This window comes from Carassius carassius, chromosome 38 (assembly GCF_963082965.1).
Source record: "Carassius carassius chromosome 38, fCarCar2.1, whole genome shotgun sequence".
NCBI classification, from domain to species: domain Eukaryota; kingdom Metazoa; phylum Chordata; class Actinopteri; order Cypriniformes; family Cyprinidae; genus Carassius; species Carassius carassius.
In genome coordinates this window covers 15,405,772-15,422,108 of record NC_081792.1, presented here as the reverse complement: position 1 = coordinate 15,422,108, position 16,337 = coordinate 15,405,772, and the positions used below count along the sequence as shown (strand labels likewise).

General features: G+C 37.3%; 1 protein-coding gene across 1 annotated transcript in view; it reads left to right on the top strand.

The window, feature by feature from the left end:
* The window catches only part of LOC132119025 (chemokine-like protein TAFA-4), a 41,224-nt gene that overhangs the window by 3,796 nt on the left and 21,091 nt on the right, over nt 1-16,337 (top strand). Inside the window, exons 2-3 of the mRNA XM_059528767.1 lie at nt 12,276-12,380; nt 12,484-12,598. Of these exons, the coding sequence (XP_059384750.1) occupies nt 12,484-12,598 (115 nt within the window). The 5' untranslated portion in view covers nt 12,276-12,380. The remainder of the gene's footprint in view (nt 1-12,275; nt 12,381-12,483; nt 12,599-16,337) is intronic.

Here is a 16,337-nt window from a genome sequence, read left to right as displayed (position 1 = left end):
ATGCAACCGCCACCATCTTGCATCTCAGTTGTCAATAGTGAAAATCACCTCAAAGGCCTTCAGTATTTTTATCAATATAATATCGAGCGATGTTTCATGTAATTGTTTTAATTAATGGACTTTTCCCCTCAGAACTACTAGTAAAATTATACAAAGTTTTATGATTAATTTTTTTAACTCATCAAATAATTGTAACTCAAATTTTTTACTTTAATCAGTTTCATGATTTTTTTATGTACTGTATGTATGTATTTATCTTATAGGCTATTATATATTTGAGACAAAGAATAATTATTGACAACCTGAATATTTGATGTATAATACAATGTATAGTAAGCCAATCATCATCACATATATCATTACATATACCATGCAATACCATCCTAATAATTGACAAAACCTTAGTATATTGAGATTAATAGATTAGATTAGATTCAACTTTATTGTCATTGCACATTTAAAGTACAAGGCAACGGAATGCAGTTAGCGCTTAACCAGAAACGCAATAAACAGTAAGTACAGGATATACAGATATACAGTGTCTACAATATGTTACAAATTTACAATAAATATACAGATAAGGCTATGGACATAATTTAATAACATACATAATTACAAAAAACTACCCGAAAGCACCATGGTACAGTATGACCATGCCTTTTAGATATGTTTCAATGTGGTGCCATTTGAAATACCTTGTAGTACCACACACATATTATGGTATGAATATGATAATCATTCAATAACATGGCATCAAATATCAAAGCACCATCTGATACCTGTATCTGATACTCTTTTATATAAGTGGACTGGCTCATATTCCTATTCATCATTTCATTTTTTCTTTGTCATAGCTTTACAATTTTACTGTCTGCTCTGATGGTATTTAAAAGTGTCGGAGCCACCTCCATTCCGCTCTAAGTGAGGGCTTGGATTGGTTTATTCCACTTAGAATGGATGACACCCATTGCAATGGGATTTGCTTTAAAGAACAGGCTAAAGGAAAAGCTCTTCGACTTTACCATGGGATACGTTGAATAGACACACACTTCTGTCTGATCTGAGCAGTGTCAGTGAGAGCTGTCAGATTGAAATTAAAATATGTTGAGGTGTTACCACACCAGAACAGAAGCGTTCTGCACTAAAGTCTTAAAAAAGACACACGCACCTAGACAACACACACAATAACTCCAAAGAACATTATAGCCCCAAACCATAGGTCACCTTTTTTAGTGGATTGGGTTGCTTTGACATAAGGTGAAGCTGTACTTTCAGTATTCAGGTTACAACTCTGAATGAAAAACATAAGCCTATTAAATGTGCATCAGTTTTGTGGCCAGCTTTAAGTGCTTTTGTGGCCAAAGCAAATGGAACTGAAATGTTGCTTTCAATTGTAGAGATTCTCAGCCAACTCACAACAGTCTCTATCGATAAACCTGTTTTGTCTTTTCAGTGACCCATATGAGATTTCATACCTATTGTGAGATTTGAAAGCACAAGAGGTTGAGAGTCTATGTTATATATATATATATATATATATATATATATATATATATATATGTAAAACACAGAGAGAAGAGTAAATTTGACACACAACCGCATTCACACACAAGCAGTTTATAGACTCTCCACCTATTTATTTATAGGAAATATAATAAGATATATATATATATATATATATATAGTCTATAAACTGCTTGTGTGTGAGTGCAGTTGTGTGTTAAGTTTACCCTTCTCTCTGTGTTTGATGAGCATCTTTGTAATGGTTATTGTTAATCTGAATGATTGATAGCATTATGGTCTATGCAATTAACTGAGCTCACATCTCTGCACAGTGCAAGGTGTTTGAGGCATTAAGCCTGATTTATTAAAGCAATAAGCCACTCAAGGCCATGCGTTACAGTGATTTTACTACAGCGAAGAGACATTCTTAGCCTAGAAGTGAAGCAGACTGCTTAAAACCCCTCTTAAACATGGTAAACTCACTGTAACACACAGCCTCAGGTGTCTTATTGTGTCGCTAGGGTTTGTGGTTTTATTCTAGTCTGTGTATGAGCATGTGTAAATCCAAAGATTTTTTCACTGTGCTGAGTAAGAGTTCCGTTTGAGTGTGTGTGACTTAATGTGTATAAAAGCCAGTGTGTGTTAAAGGGAGACTAAGTGTGAGAGGTTAGACGGCCGTGCTCCTGAGGGAACATGGCAATATGGTGTTACACTCCAGAGCCCCACAGACAAATTAATTCATTTATTGACCCCGCTGACACATCTCAGTGACTTTGTAAAATTAACAATTGATCAACCTCACTCACTCTTTCTCTTCTTTTTTTTATTCCCATCTCTGTTCTCTGTTTCTCCTTCACCCGCTCTCTTTGCACCCCCTGCACGTTTAGTCATTATTATAATTACGCGGCAGCCTGCAGGAGTCTGGTCATTAGTGATAGAGGGTTGTGAGATAATCGGGACAGTGGTCGGCCTCAGCATGCCTTTGCAGGGATGAGGGCAAGGAGAAAGACCTCGGCTCTGACAGTGGCGGACCACTTTCAGTGATTGTCCAAATCGACATCCAAATACAACATAGTGGCAGGGTCACAAAATACAGGGACAATAGAAAAAGAGAGAAAGAGGACACAAGCCGGATATGGTGTTAAGCAGTTTGGTTTTACTTCATCATAATTTGCTGCACACTTTGTGGCATTGTTTCCTCCATGAGATCTTTTTGTTGGCTGTATGAGACTGATTCTACATCAGAACTGGCTGAAAGTTTGTAATGTTTTAGGTATGCTTTTGGTGGACTGATCCACAGATCCATGAAAGGTTTTGTGTTACTACAGATCTTTGGTTGGTGGTGTGTTCCCCATTTAAGTCTTTATCCTGTATTGGCATTCGGCTATGGCGATCCCCAGCGTTGCTTGGTTTCCATATCTGATTCATTCAAGCACTTACTTTGTCTCAGATGTTTCTCCTAAAATGTCTTTAAAAAAGGAACAAAATTTGAGCATTTTGACATATAATAAAAGTTTCAAGCTTTTTAAAATTAAATTAAAAGGTTAATTGTGGAGAATAAAGACATCACCCGTATAATTTCCCTTCATGAAAATGTACCAAATTTTAGACACTGTGTACTAAAACCTTTCAAAGATTTTTGAAAATGTTTTTGTGGGCTGAACTTATGGTAAGCCTTTTTTAAGAGTCGCACAGATGGCTGAGAGATGTTGGTGTACTTTGTTGTCAGGTGGTAAATGGTGTGATTGTGTGTGTATGTGTGTGACACGTTTGAGATGAGAAATGTAATAATGTAGCAGATTGTACTGCTTTGGGGCAGGACGTTTATAGCCTGTAAGTGCTATAGTTACACTATACTTTCATAAAACACAGACACATTATATAATAAAATCATTATAATGATTTTATAATTAGCAATTATATACATTTTTATAATGCAACTTATAAAGGCATTTTTAGAAATGAATGAATAGTCTTTAGTCTTTTATGAGTCATTAAGGAGCTCTGCAGAATGGTATGGTTAATTTTATGACCGAAAGTAAGCAAAAATACACAAGCAGTCAGACATACAAATGAAACGACAGGGAGTCTCATTTAAAAATGAACATTTGGACTGGATGCAATAGACACAGCTAGTGAATGAGCAAATGAATCAGTGAAGCATCTTATTGTGTTAAAATGAGGTCATCATGGTGAACTTCATGGAGCTTGTATAGCAGAGCAAAGCTAATTGAGCGGTTACAGCATCTGCGCTCTCAAGACGATGCCGTGAGAAGCAGCACCTCTGCAAATGAGCAGCAAGCTCAGAACTTCAGCTTATCTCTAACTCCACATCTAATTCAAAGTGCTTAAATGTGATGTGTTGAAATCTTTTGAGAAAGACACACAGGTGCTTTTTTAAAATTATTAGGCAATTGTGCACACACACACACACACACACACACACACACACACACACACACACACACACACACACACACACACACACACACACTCGCACACACTCGCACACACATACAGACCCTGAAAGGAAAGACTCCTTTTACAGATATTTCTTTTTACTGGATCTGTGAGAAAATGGAAGAGAGGGGAAAAAGGTCTGGTGGAGTCATTGGATCTATGGGACTGTAACTCCTGTCTGAGCAACAGGCTGTGGATGGGACTTAAGTGCAATAAAGATCAATTCTTCTGTAACTTTAACTCAGTACCCTTTTCATAATTTTACCCTTGGGCTTTATACAAAAAACTGTAGTAAGCTCAGGGATGTGTTACAGCTGACAGCAAAAATTTGCATGGATACATAGATTTTTATACCTGAAGCACACCTGCTTACAAATAATGTTTTAGTGAAAATACATGGAGAATATCTTGTGTCTGAGTACAGACCTTAAGCCATTCAAGTTGTATTCATGTTTTTCTATACATAACAAATCAGCAGTCACATACTTTTTTGAAGGACATGGCCAAGCTAAATACACATATATATGTTTTTCTTTACATAAAAATATGACTTAATAATCTAGCAATGGAATAATTTAATTAAGCATTCAAGCAGACCCAAATTCAAATTCTGAACTGTCATTTACATTTGAATGTTACATAATTTAATTAAATAATATAGTTTGTTTAATTATTTGAATATACATATTATTAAAAAATGTATGTACAGTCGTGGCCAAAAGTTTTGAGAATTACATAAATATTGGAAATTGGAAAAGTTGCTGCTTCAGTTTTTATAATAGCAATTTGCATATACTCCAGAATGTTATGAAGAGTGATCAGATGAATTGCATAGTCCTTTTTTGCCATGAAAATTAACTTAATCCCAAAAAACCTTTCCACTGCATTTCATTGCTGTCATTAAAGGACCTGCTGAGATCATTTCAGTAATCGTCTTGTTAACTCAGGTGAGAATGTTGACGAGCACAAGGCTGGAGATCATTATGTCAGGCTGATTGGGTTAGAATGGCAGACTTGACATGTTAAAAGGAGGGTGATGCTTGAAATCATTGTTCTTCCATTGTTAACCATGGTGACCTGCAAAGAAACGCGTGCAGCCATCATTGCATTGCATAAAAATGGCTTCACAGGCAAGGATATTGCGGCTACTAAGATTGCACCTAAATCAACAATTTATAGGATCATCAAGAACTTCAAGGAAAGAGGTTCAATTCTTGTAAAGAAGGCTTCAGGGCGTCCAAGAAAGTTCAGCAAGCGCCAGGATCGTCTCCTAAAGAGGATTCAGCTGCGGGATCGGAGTGCCACCAGTGCAGAGCTTGCTCAGGAATGGCAGCAGGCAGGTGTGAGCGCATCTGCACGCACAGTGAGGCGAAGACTTTTGGAAGATGGCCTGGTGTCAAGAAGGGCAGCAAAGAAGCCACTTCTCTCCAAAAAAAACATCAGGGACAGATTGATCTTCTGCAGAAAGTATAGTGAATGGACTGCTGAGGACTGGGGCAAAGTCATATTCTCCGATGAAGCCCCTTTCCGATTGTTTGGGGCATCTGGAAAAAGGCTTGTCCAGTGAAGAAAAGGTGAGCGCTACCATCAGTCCTGTGTCATGCCAACAGTAAAGCATCCTGACACTATTCATGTGTGGGGTTGCTTCTCATCCAAGGGAGTGGGCTCACTCACAATTCTGCCCAAAAACACAGCCATGAATAAAGAATGGTACCAAAACACCCTCCAACAGCAACTTCTTCCAACAATCCAACAACAGTTTGGTGAAGAACAATGCATTTTCCAGCATGATGGAGTGCCGTGCCATAAGGCAAAAGTGATAACTAAGTGGCTCGGGGACCAGAATGTTGAAATTTTGGGTCCATGGCCTGGAAACTCCCCAGATCTTAATCCCATTGAGAACTTGTGGTCAATCCTCAAGAAGCGGATGGACAAACAAAAACCCACTAATTCTGACAAACTCCAAGAAGTGATTATGAAAGAATGGGTTGCTATCAGTCAGGATTTGGCCCAGAAGTTGATTGAGAGCATGCCCAGTCGAATTGCAGACGTCCTGAAAAAGAATGGCCAACACTGCAAATACTGACTCTTTGCATAAATGTCATGTAATTGTCGATAAAAGCCTTTGAAACGTATGAAGTGCTTGTAATTATATTTCAGTACATCACAGAAACAACTGAAACAAAGATCTAAAAGCAGTTTAGCAGCAAACTTTTTGAAAACTAATATTTATGTAATTCTCAAAACTTGGAGTTGGAATTTCTGCCACAACATTTTAGACAAACACATATTTGTTAACATACAATAATTAGCTAACCTACTTAATTATCAAAGATAAAAAAAAAAAAATTGGTGGCGGGGGTGATGGGGGGGTGTTGCATTCAAATGTGCAGTTTGCATGGGCATGATGTCTCTTCCACAAGTGTGTGTGTGTGTGTGTGTGTGCATATACGCTTTTGTGTGTGAAAAGGTAAATGGGTTTATATAGCCTTGTGTTGTCTTGTTAGATAAAACTAAATCTCACTGCTCCAATATTTTCTAAAATAATCTTACATGCAGACACACAAGCTAGTAAATACATATTGAAATGATATGTATAGTGTATAGTGTTGAAATTGCCTGCTTATCTCCAGTAATATCCGCTGAGCGAGAGCTGATGTACTCATCTGCAAACACACTGATACGGCAGAGCCAGCGGTGCGGAAACTCCCCGTGTTCGTTCGGATTGGCTGTCGGAGCTTTACTGCGAGCTTCCCCACAGATGCTTGTGCACATAAACGTATGCGTACAATATTGCCTGGAGATGTGGGAATGCAGCAGGCTGGAAATATTTCAATGAAAAGCCAGATAAATGCACCGGAAGACTTGGCCTCCCACCGCATTTCAATATTGTGCATTTTTCTAGAAATCCTAGATGCTTTTAAGAACTTCTACTGGCCCTCACACCGTCTGGACTCATTTTCAGCAGGTCCTCTCGTTGGAGTGATAGAGTTGTTTTGCAGGGACTCATTTTTCTGCTCTGTTTGAGCCCCGAGCATGAAATAGTGTATTTAGGATCAAGTATGGTGTTTCAAATGGCTTGTGTTTGTGTGTGTGTTAGTGAAAGAGAGGGAGAAAAATGAGTGAGACAGTGACAGGGCACAAGAAGGTTGACAGAACGGCAGGAAGTTGTTGACTTCTGTTGAAACATTTGTTCATTTGTTCTGAGAATGTTTTCTTGTTAGCTGGATACAACTTACACCTGTGGCATGAAGTTAAATAATATAACGGAAAGACTAACATTATCTTTATCTGCTTATTGTACATTGTTCCTTTTGATACTAGAAAATGTTACACTTGGTTGTAGGTTAACATCTAGATGATAATATTATCTGTTTAGAGTGCGACAAAGGTCAATTAATTCTAACCAAAATGTGTAATACATTATCCTATACTTATTAAAAGGACAGTTCACTCAAAAATGAAAACGCTGTCTTTATTTGCTCATTCTCATGTTTCTGAAGCTGTATGGTATTATTTTTTCTGTGCACAAAAGGAGGTCATTTTTAAAAATTTGTTTTGAAACAATGTACGCTTCATACTCGGGTCCAGTAGCTGGCAAAAATTAAAGAAATGTTCACTTGCTTCCTCTAACATTTTAGCTTTAGTTAGCACACTAATGTAAAAAGTGTATATTTGCCACCTATTGTACTATACATACTGAACTGTGAAGCAGGAGAGTGATGGTGGCTGCCATGATTTTACTAGACAATTGCTTAAATATCACATTGTTTTTTTCACCAAGAGTTATTGGAACAGTTTGAAAATTATCAGTCAGCCACATACACATTTTATCAATTTTTTTTTTTTTTTTTACGATGTAATGCCATTGCATTAAGTTTGCAAAGAAGAAAGAAAGTCATAAATGTTTTTTGAACGACATGAGAGTGAGTAAATGATGACAGCATTGTGTTTAGTTCATAGTAAGCCATTAGTAGGTTGATTTCCCCCATCTGCTCTGTGGTACTTTTAAAACTTGTTGTTGCTAGTTTGAGAATCCTGACCGACCCACGACTATATAATCAACCAACGTTGTGAACCTGAAATTTCCAATCCTGTTATAGTTAGGAAAATGTAGTCTGTTCAGTGGGTTATACTATTGTGCATTTTGATATAAACCATATGGCATGTTTACATTTACCATTTTATAGCAATTTTCACATAATCAGAAATTTTGCATGAGGGGGAAATATTTCCTTACAAAGATTTTGCAATTCCAACAGAAAGCTGCTTGGTTTAAAAGTGGCTTCTGTGTGAGCTGTGCTTATGCTGGTACACTTTTGACAGTAGACAATGGGCCCTCTTTACCCATGAGGTGTTGCTAAAATGTTGCTATTGTGACTGCACCTTTAGTCAGGAGAGCGCCATATTAAATTTTTGACAGCAATGAAAACAAGACGAGTGAGGGATGCAAGTATGGTGTGTTCTGTGGATTGTACTCTTGTTAAATAACATGCCAATTGTTCAGCTTTTTACAGCCTAGATTTCATATGCATAAAATTAAATATTCTGTCCAGCATGACTAAAGTTAATAAAGTTAAGAAAATTAAAAATTCTATATGAAATACTGTCTTAAACTGCCTGTTTAACATCCCAAACAGTTATTTAAACCCGATTTCACCTTAATGTCAACTTTTTCCTTCCATTTTTTTTTGTCACATTAGTAATTGCAAGACTGATACATCAAGAAGTCAAAAAGGGTTTTATTATCATCGACAAGGCAGGCATGTGATACTGAAGTTTAATTTTAGTGCACCCCATTTTTGAGAGACTCAGAAATTTAATTCACAATTCACTGGTAAATTTAAATGACTCCGTCTAGCAGGTAATGTACAGTTTGGGCAGTGCTTTATTTTCAACTGGAAAATGGGCCAGGTTTTTCACCTCGGGATGAGTGCCGCCTCACCTGCATTCACATTTATATTTAATGTTTCTGTTTTGAGACCCGGGCAGGAGATATTGGCATTAAATGCAGGGCACAGTTCTTCATCTTAGTCAGAGGTGGCTTTGAGCTGGTGCATGTCAATGAAGCGCGGTTGTGCACGTGGCTGTGTGTTTTTTCTGGTGATTAAGGTTAAGCCAAATGCAAATCAAAGCAATCTCCTGACAGACCTTTCTACTTCATTCCACTTAATGATCAACTTGTTCTGTTCTGCTGAAGAGTCCTTCAGTTAACACACTGATAAATACCACACACACATTTAGACACATTCACCAGTGAGCAAACACAGATGCACTTTCATGTGTTTAGGGCAATCAGAGGTGTGCAGAATGAACAATGTGAAAATAACAGTATGATTTAATATGTCATGACTGTTGGCTGCAGTTTATTTATGTGTGTAAAGTGCGTAGTCAGCTTTTGTGTGTATCCATTTTCACTCCAGTATGGGTTTATCTAATCTAATGAACGTGTCAGAATACAATGCTGTTGTGTGTCTGTCTGTGTAAAGAATATGGACAAAGTGCTGCTTTCAATGACTCAGCATGTCTAATTATCAGTCACACACACACACACACACACACACACACACACACACACACACACACACACACACACACACACACACACACACGTTAATGCTAATGCTGGATGTGTAAGGAGTGTTTTATTAAAGTGCTAATGCAAACGTACACTTTATGAGCTCCTCATGCACTCCTATAATCAAAATACCATTGTAATTGTAAGTAAGGGGGTAGGTGAACTACAGTAAACAATATACTGTATCAGTCCCATCTCTGTGGCCCCAGCGCCTGTGTGCGTGTGCGGGGTTGCCTTTGAAGAACAGGGGTTTCATCGGGCACTGAGGGTGGATATCCCTCTCTAAAGCTGCCCTTCTTTTGCTCACCCCATCTCTGTTTCTCTCATGCCCCGTGTAAGGGAAACAGGTCAATTTAGCTCAAAGGGAATCATTTAAGATTTTAAAGGGAATTTGAACAGAATCACTGTTTCACGGCTGATCACTGAGACGCCCTGCGATTCACTGAACGAGCCGTTTAACATCAAATCTGCGCTGGATATTAATATCCAAAGTATAGTGAAAACATTATCAATTAGCACAGTAACAAGATCGGCAGTTTAAGACATTAACTTGTAAGCACAAAACACATACTTCTCTTTTCAATATGAATAAGGCTTTATTAGATAAATCTAAGACATATAAACTAATCTAACACATAAACGCACGCACTCATACATTTCAAACAAGTTGCAGAAAGATCGAAAGTTAGGGAAAGATGAGTTTAAGAGAATGAAAATGTGAAATCCCAAGTTTACAGCAATACGTTAAATTGCATAGACATGAACAACCATCAATCACTTAATTAGCCCTCGCATTGAGTTCCTCAATGAGGTTAGAATTATATTAGGTACACCAGTACAAATGTCTGGAGGTACATTGCCTGTGTAAAATTGTCGTTGAAAGGGGGTTTCCCGATGTCGCTGATTGGCTGGAAGTTCAGTAGTCGTTAGTGACGTCTTGGGAAGCCCGTGGTTGGGCGTTGGCTGAAGACGCAGAGTTGTGTGGCTGGTTGAAGTTGAACGGGCAGTCGAGGTCCAACACAGCATTACTAAACTTAACTCAGAACACGAAACTCTCAAATGGAAAAGAAAAGAAGTAAAAGTTTGACGAGACTAGGTTGTGTTTCTTCTCATCGTGGCTAAGTAGCAGCAGGCGTGCAGGCCGAAGCATGCTGGAACCGCGCTCAAAGAACAGTGATGACAAACAGCATGGCTAAAAGCTAAGAAGCAAAGCTAAAAGCTAAAAGCTTGCATGACTAATAGCAGAAGCATAGCTAAAAACTAAAAGCAAACATGACTAATAGCAAAAGCTAAGAAGCATAGCTAAAAACTAAAAGCAAGATTTGATGGTGTCCTGAGTATTTAAACGGGCCTGTTGGCCACACCTCAAATGTGGTCTTGACCAATCAGATATTGTCTTGGCGGGGGGGTATCATAAATCATATGTTATCTTATCAAGCACATGGTCCGAATTTTCCCACTCTTGCAGGGTCTTATTTTGGACATGATTCCTATAACAAGAATATGATACATTTGACAAATAACTGATGGTCATGACTGTTTCAAGCTAACAGATTCAAACAATTACACACTAAACATGTATATGTATCCTTAAGCGATCCAATAGTTATTAAAAGTCATACACAATAAGTGATTATAACATGGTAGTCAAATGTGTGGGTTACGAATATGGAGTGAAGCGATGGACTGATATTTATTTATAAGTCTTTTTGAGTTCATTTTGGTCCATATATGTAGAAAAGACAGTTTCTGTGTCATTATCTGACAAAGATTTCTGTGGAGACCAGAGGTTCAAAGGCCCCCTTAGGAATTTCAGTCTGGTTCTGCTAGGTGGGGGAAGTGTTTAAGGATATGGTGTATAACTCTCATGGCTTTACATGTGATGTCCAGCGTTGCATTTCAATTACGAACAACAAATTTGACATCTCTTCTCCGAATTGAAATTGTCAATAATTGTTCTAGTGGTGTTAATGTTGAAAGCTGTTCTGTGAAAAAGTTGATTGGTTGGTTATCTTGCTTGGGACTTGTGGCACAGAATGTTTTATGACCTCCGGTTGCCTTCCTGAGGAATTTGGCTCATGTTTCAACCACAGCCCTGATCGACTCTTTAATTTGTCTTGTTTGAGTCAGATCGGCTACACCCGCTCCATCAGGACTTTCATTCCTCTTTCCCTCTCTGTCTTCAGACCTTCCATCTAATCTCAGCTCTTTTTATTTCTTTCCTTCCAATCTCACTTTCATGGGTGCTGTTCTGTTTTCATATTCTTGTTTTTATATTACTTTACTTATTTTTTTATATTTTTTTTAACAAAGGGAACTTTTATGTGTCAAGGGTTACTTTTAATTAAAACTAGCAAATATATATATTCCTTTTGTTATATGAAGGACTCATAACAGTTTTGTAAACATTTGATCATGCCTTGATAATTTATACATATATTTGTGATATTTTCAAGTGATTTTTATTTTATTGTGTAACATCGTGGATCCAGGTTTTCAGTCTTTGAATATAAAAATCCATCATAAAAAGATGAATTATTACAATTTCCAATAGTATGAAAAAAAGGAAGAAATTACATTATTACATAAATTACAGCTTTCTCTCAGTTGTGGTGTTATGTGTCCTATCTGAATGCCTAGAAGACCAAAAGTGCCCATATTTTAAGAAAGACACATGCACTGCTTTTTACCTCTTCTGACCTCATACCTCTCCTCCTTCCGTCTGCCATCTCAGGATCTGAACAGTGATTGAGGACGTGAGGGAAGACAGAAGAGAACAAAATAGGAGACATGGCCGGCTCACAGGGAAGAGAGTGAACGGAGAGCACTGGACAGAGAGGTAACTTCTCCTCACAACCCTGAGGCAGACTGTGACTTATGTTTGCACTTCTCAATGCTCTCCCTTGGCTTCTTTCTCTCTCTTTGTCCTGGTCTTTCTCTAGATGAAGCTGTGGGGGCAGTCAGTCTGGCCGTTGCAGGTTGTTCTCCTGGTCACCTTGGTAATGTGCTCATGCCAGTTGGTTTCTGCAGGTACACGGAGTCTGCGGGGACACACAGGTATGTCAAAGCCCTGTTGGCTTAATTACAGGAGAGTATATATTTATGAACACAAAGCAGATTGTCTGGTTTACTCCAAAAGCAGATCACTGAGGCTCAGAAGACTGCCACTCATAAGTTCATCTCCTGCCTCTTGTGTGTTTGTTACCCAGGACATCCAAGATGTAGGTGACTTTGTTTCATCAGTAGAACACAAATTGAGATTTTTAACTGAAACCGCAGTCTGTCAGTCTTATAATGGAAGTGGATGGGAATCACGGCTAAAACATACAATAAAAAAAATAAAATAAAAAAAACATACACAAACAAAAACAAATTAAACCCTGCGGCTGGTGACGATACATCGATGTGTAAAGACACAAAACGCTCAGTCTGTGCAAGAAACTGAACAGTATTTATATAGATTTTTTAATCTCTACCTCTAATTTTTTTTTTGTGTATTTCTTTTTGTTTTATTGTATGTTTTAGCTGTGATTCCCATCCACTTCCATTATAAGACTGACAGACTGCAATGGTTTCAGTTAAAAATCTCAGTTTTTGTTCTACTGAAGAAACAAAGTCACCTACTGTACATCTTGGATGGTCTGGGGTACATCAAATTTTCATTTTTGGTGAACTATCCCCTTAAATAAACAAATATTACAGGTAGAAGTTAAAGGGGACATCGGATGAAATTGTAACTTTAAAAAAAAAATATATATATATATATATATTTTTAGCTTTTCTTGAATTTAGTTAGGTTTCTGGTGTGCCTGTCAGCTCAGAAAAGCTAAGAAGAAAACATGCAGCCAGTTCGTTATGGTCTGTGTGAGTCTGAAACTGTCATCCAGCTGTTTCAGTTTGCTGGTAGTTTGTGTGTAGATAACTAGCCATTTGAATTAGACCACCTCTATATAAGGATATATTCACATTATGCCTCATGGAAGAGAGGGGTGGGGTGAGCAGTAGCTCATTATCATGTAAAGAGACACCGAAACAAGTCGCTGTGAACAGAGCTGTTTAAGACAAGGTAAAAAGGGTGTTGTTTTACACCCTAAAGAATAATACTAGCTTGTGGAAATTGGGTCTGATGTCCGATAAACAAAATTTTTTTTGCAAGTTGATAATCACAAAAATGTTTTTCTACTCAACCCTCTTTTTCTTTAAAAGTGCTGAAGTGTTTTATTTAATTTTCTCTCTCTTGATGGCTGAAATTCATGTTTTATGATTCCTATGGCTTTGGTTTTCTGTTAACTTTTCTATCCATTATGTACCCCATTATAAAGAGGCCGCGGGATTAGGTTGCAACAATGACAGTAAAGGATTTTTCACATCGTCTTTTTAATGAATAGGAAAAATTGCCATTAGAAAGGCGCTATAGAGAAATGCAAAATTATTTTTAAGAGGTCTTTTGTCCTATTGTCAATCGGTATGTTGAATAATTGTTGACATTAGTGTTATTTTCCCATTCTTTTTCTCTGTAATGGGCGTATTGTCTTCCTGTGTTTCGTGAATAAGCTGCATTTTGAATTTAGTAGCAAAAATCTGGGTTACAGTGAGGTACTTACAATGAAAGTGAATAGGGCCATTCTGTAAATATTAATCTAGTTTAGTCAGAATATGTAATCAGTATGAATGTTAACACTATTTTAGTGTGAAAAAATAGGCACAAAAATGACATTAACAAATTTACGCCCCAAATAATACATACGTTTTTATATGCATATGAATAATTGTGATTTTTATAAAACTATAACCTTCACATTTCTTCTTGCAAATCTTCTAAAAATGTGCCCCAATCAGTCTCAAAATTGAGTTGGTATTTTTATTAAATTATTATTATTATTATTATTTGTGGTAATTATGTCACTAATGTTGGAGATTAAGCTTAACCTTTATTTAACCTCGAATATTTCTTTAAATATTTTGGCTAATTCAGTGATGCTTTCAGATACCAGTAAGAGTGCGGTACTCTCGGCTCTTTTAAACACATATAACTATGTTTAAGTCCAATCCACAAATTTTTATTCTAAATTAGTGTAGAAAAAAAACAACAAAAAAACATCCTCAGATTCCAGTCACCCAGCGAGTGTAAACCACAGAGGATGTTGGCAAACCTTTCAATATCAGTCTATTTTTTTCAGCCCATAAAGGAAATTTAACATGGCTTGACCTCTAATATAAACACACAATTACCGTTATTGTCAGTGCTGTCCTGTTAAGGAGATTAAATGCAGGTTGTTTGTATCCATATCATATTTATGTGAAAGTGCTCCTTCCCTACAGTAATATTGTAACGCACAGCAGCAAAGTCACACTTTTTTATTAGAGTTCATGCCTTCGAAGTAAGGAGTTTTAAGCAAAGGGACAATTCAGTAATGACTGTATTAATATGTTTGATCTTAAACGGTCAGGTAATAAACTCTCCACACCTCTGAGTGCCTCTGTACACACACACACACACACACACACACACACACACACACGGATACAGACCTAACGGGCTTTGTAAAAAAAGAGGGAGGGTAACATGTCCACTTTCCCACGCTAATTGAAACCCACAAGCTTATTCTGATTCTAAACTAGCTAAACTAATTCTGATTTGCATAATTCATGAAAGCTTTCCTCATGGCGATGAAGTGACCAGCAGTACATAAATATTTTAGCATGCCAAAAGGTCAAACTCGGGCTCTTTTGCTGAATCATTCATATCATGCAAAGTCCTTCCCCAATGTCAGTGTTGCTCCAGCTAATTATCACACTTTCTTAATTACGACTTCTCTTTGTTTAGTTGTTGCTAATGCAAGGTGACCTTTTTGCTGGCACAGAAATGCCACCAGCATCTAGAGTCGGTCTGACTGATGATATTACTTTTCATTTTTATGGGGAGAAGAGGTTACTTTTCTAACGGAGGTGTTTTTAATCAGCTCTCTGCTAATTACAGCAGCAGTGTGTTGTGAAAGTCACCAAAGTTTTCACATTTCATATTCCACCAAAGTGGATGTCTTTGCCGGTTTTAGCCTTATCCTTTCAAGGGTGATTATTGCTAATTGGGTAAAAACAGTTTGCTGTGAAATTGCATATTTTTAAGAAGAACAAAAGAAAGTGGTTAACTGTTGGCATACAAAATTGCATTGCCAAATTTTTTTTACTGATTGCTCCTTTATTTGCCATGCAATGTTGGGGAAAGTTTCAGAGTGACTTTTTTTTTTTTTCTTCGGGTACAACCCGAATTCCGGAAAAGTTGGGACGTTTTTTAAAATTTAATAAAATGAAAACTAAAGGAATTTCAAATCACATGAGCCAATATTTTATTCACAATAGAACATAGATAACGTAGCAAATGTTTAAACTGAGAAATTTTACACTTTTATCCACTTAATTAGCTCATTTAAAATTTAATGCCTGCTACAGGTCTCAAAAAAGTTGGCACGGGGGCAACAAATGGCTAAAAAAGTAAGCAGTTTTGAAAAGATTCAGCTGGGAGAACATCTAGTGATTAATTAAGTTAATTGATATCAGGTCTGTAACATGATTAGCTATAAAAGCTTTGTCTTAGAGAAGCAGAGTCTCTCAGAAGTAAAGATGGGCAGAGGCTCTCCAATCTGTGAAAGACTGCGTAAAAAAATTGTGGAAAACAATGTTCCTCAAAGTCAAATTGCAAAGGCTTTGCAAATCTCATCATGTACAGTGCATAACATCATCAAAAGATTCAGAGAAACTGGAGAAATCTCTGTGCGTAAGGGACAAGGCCGGAGAC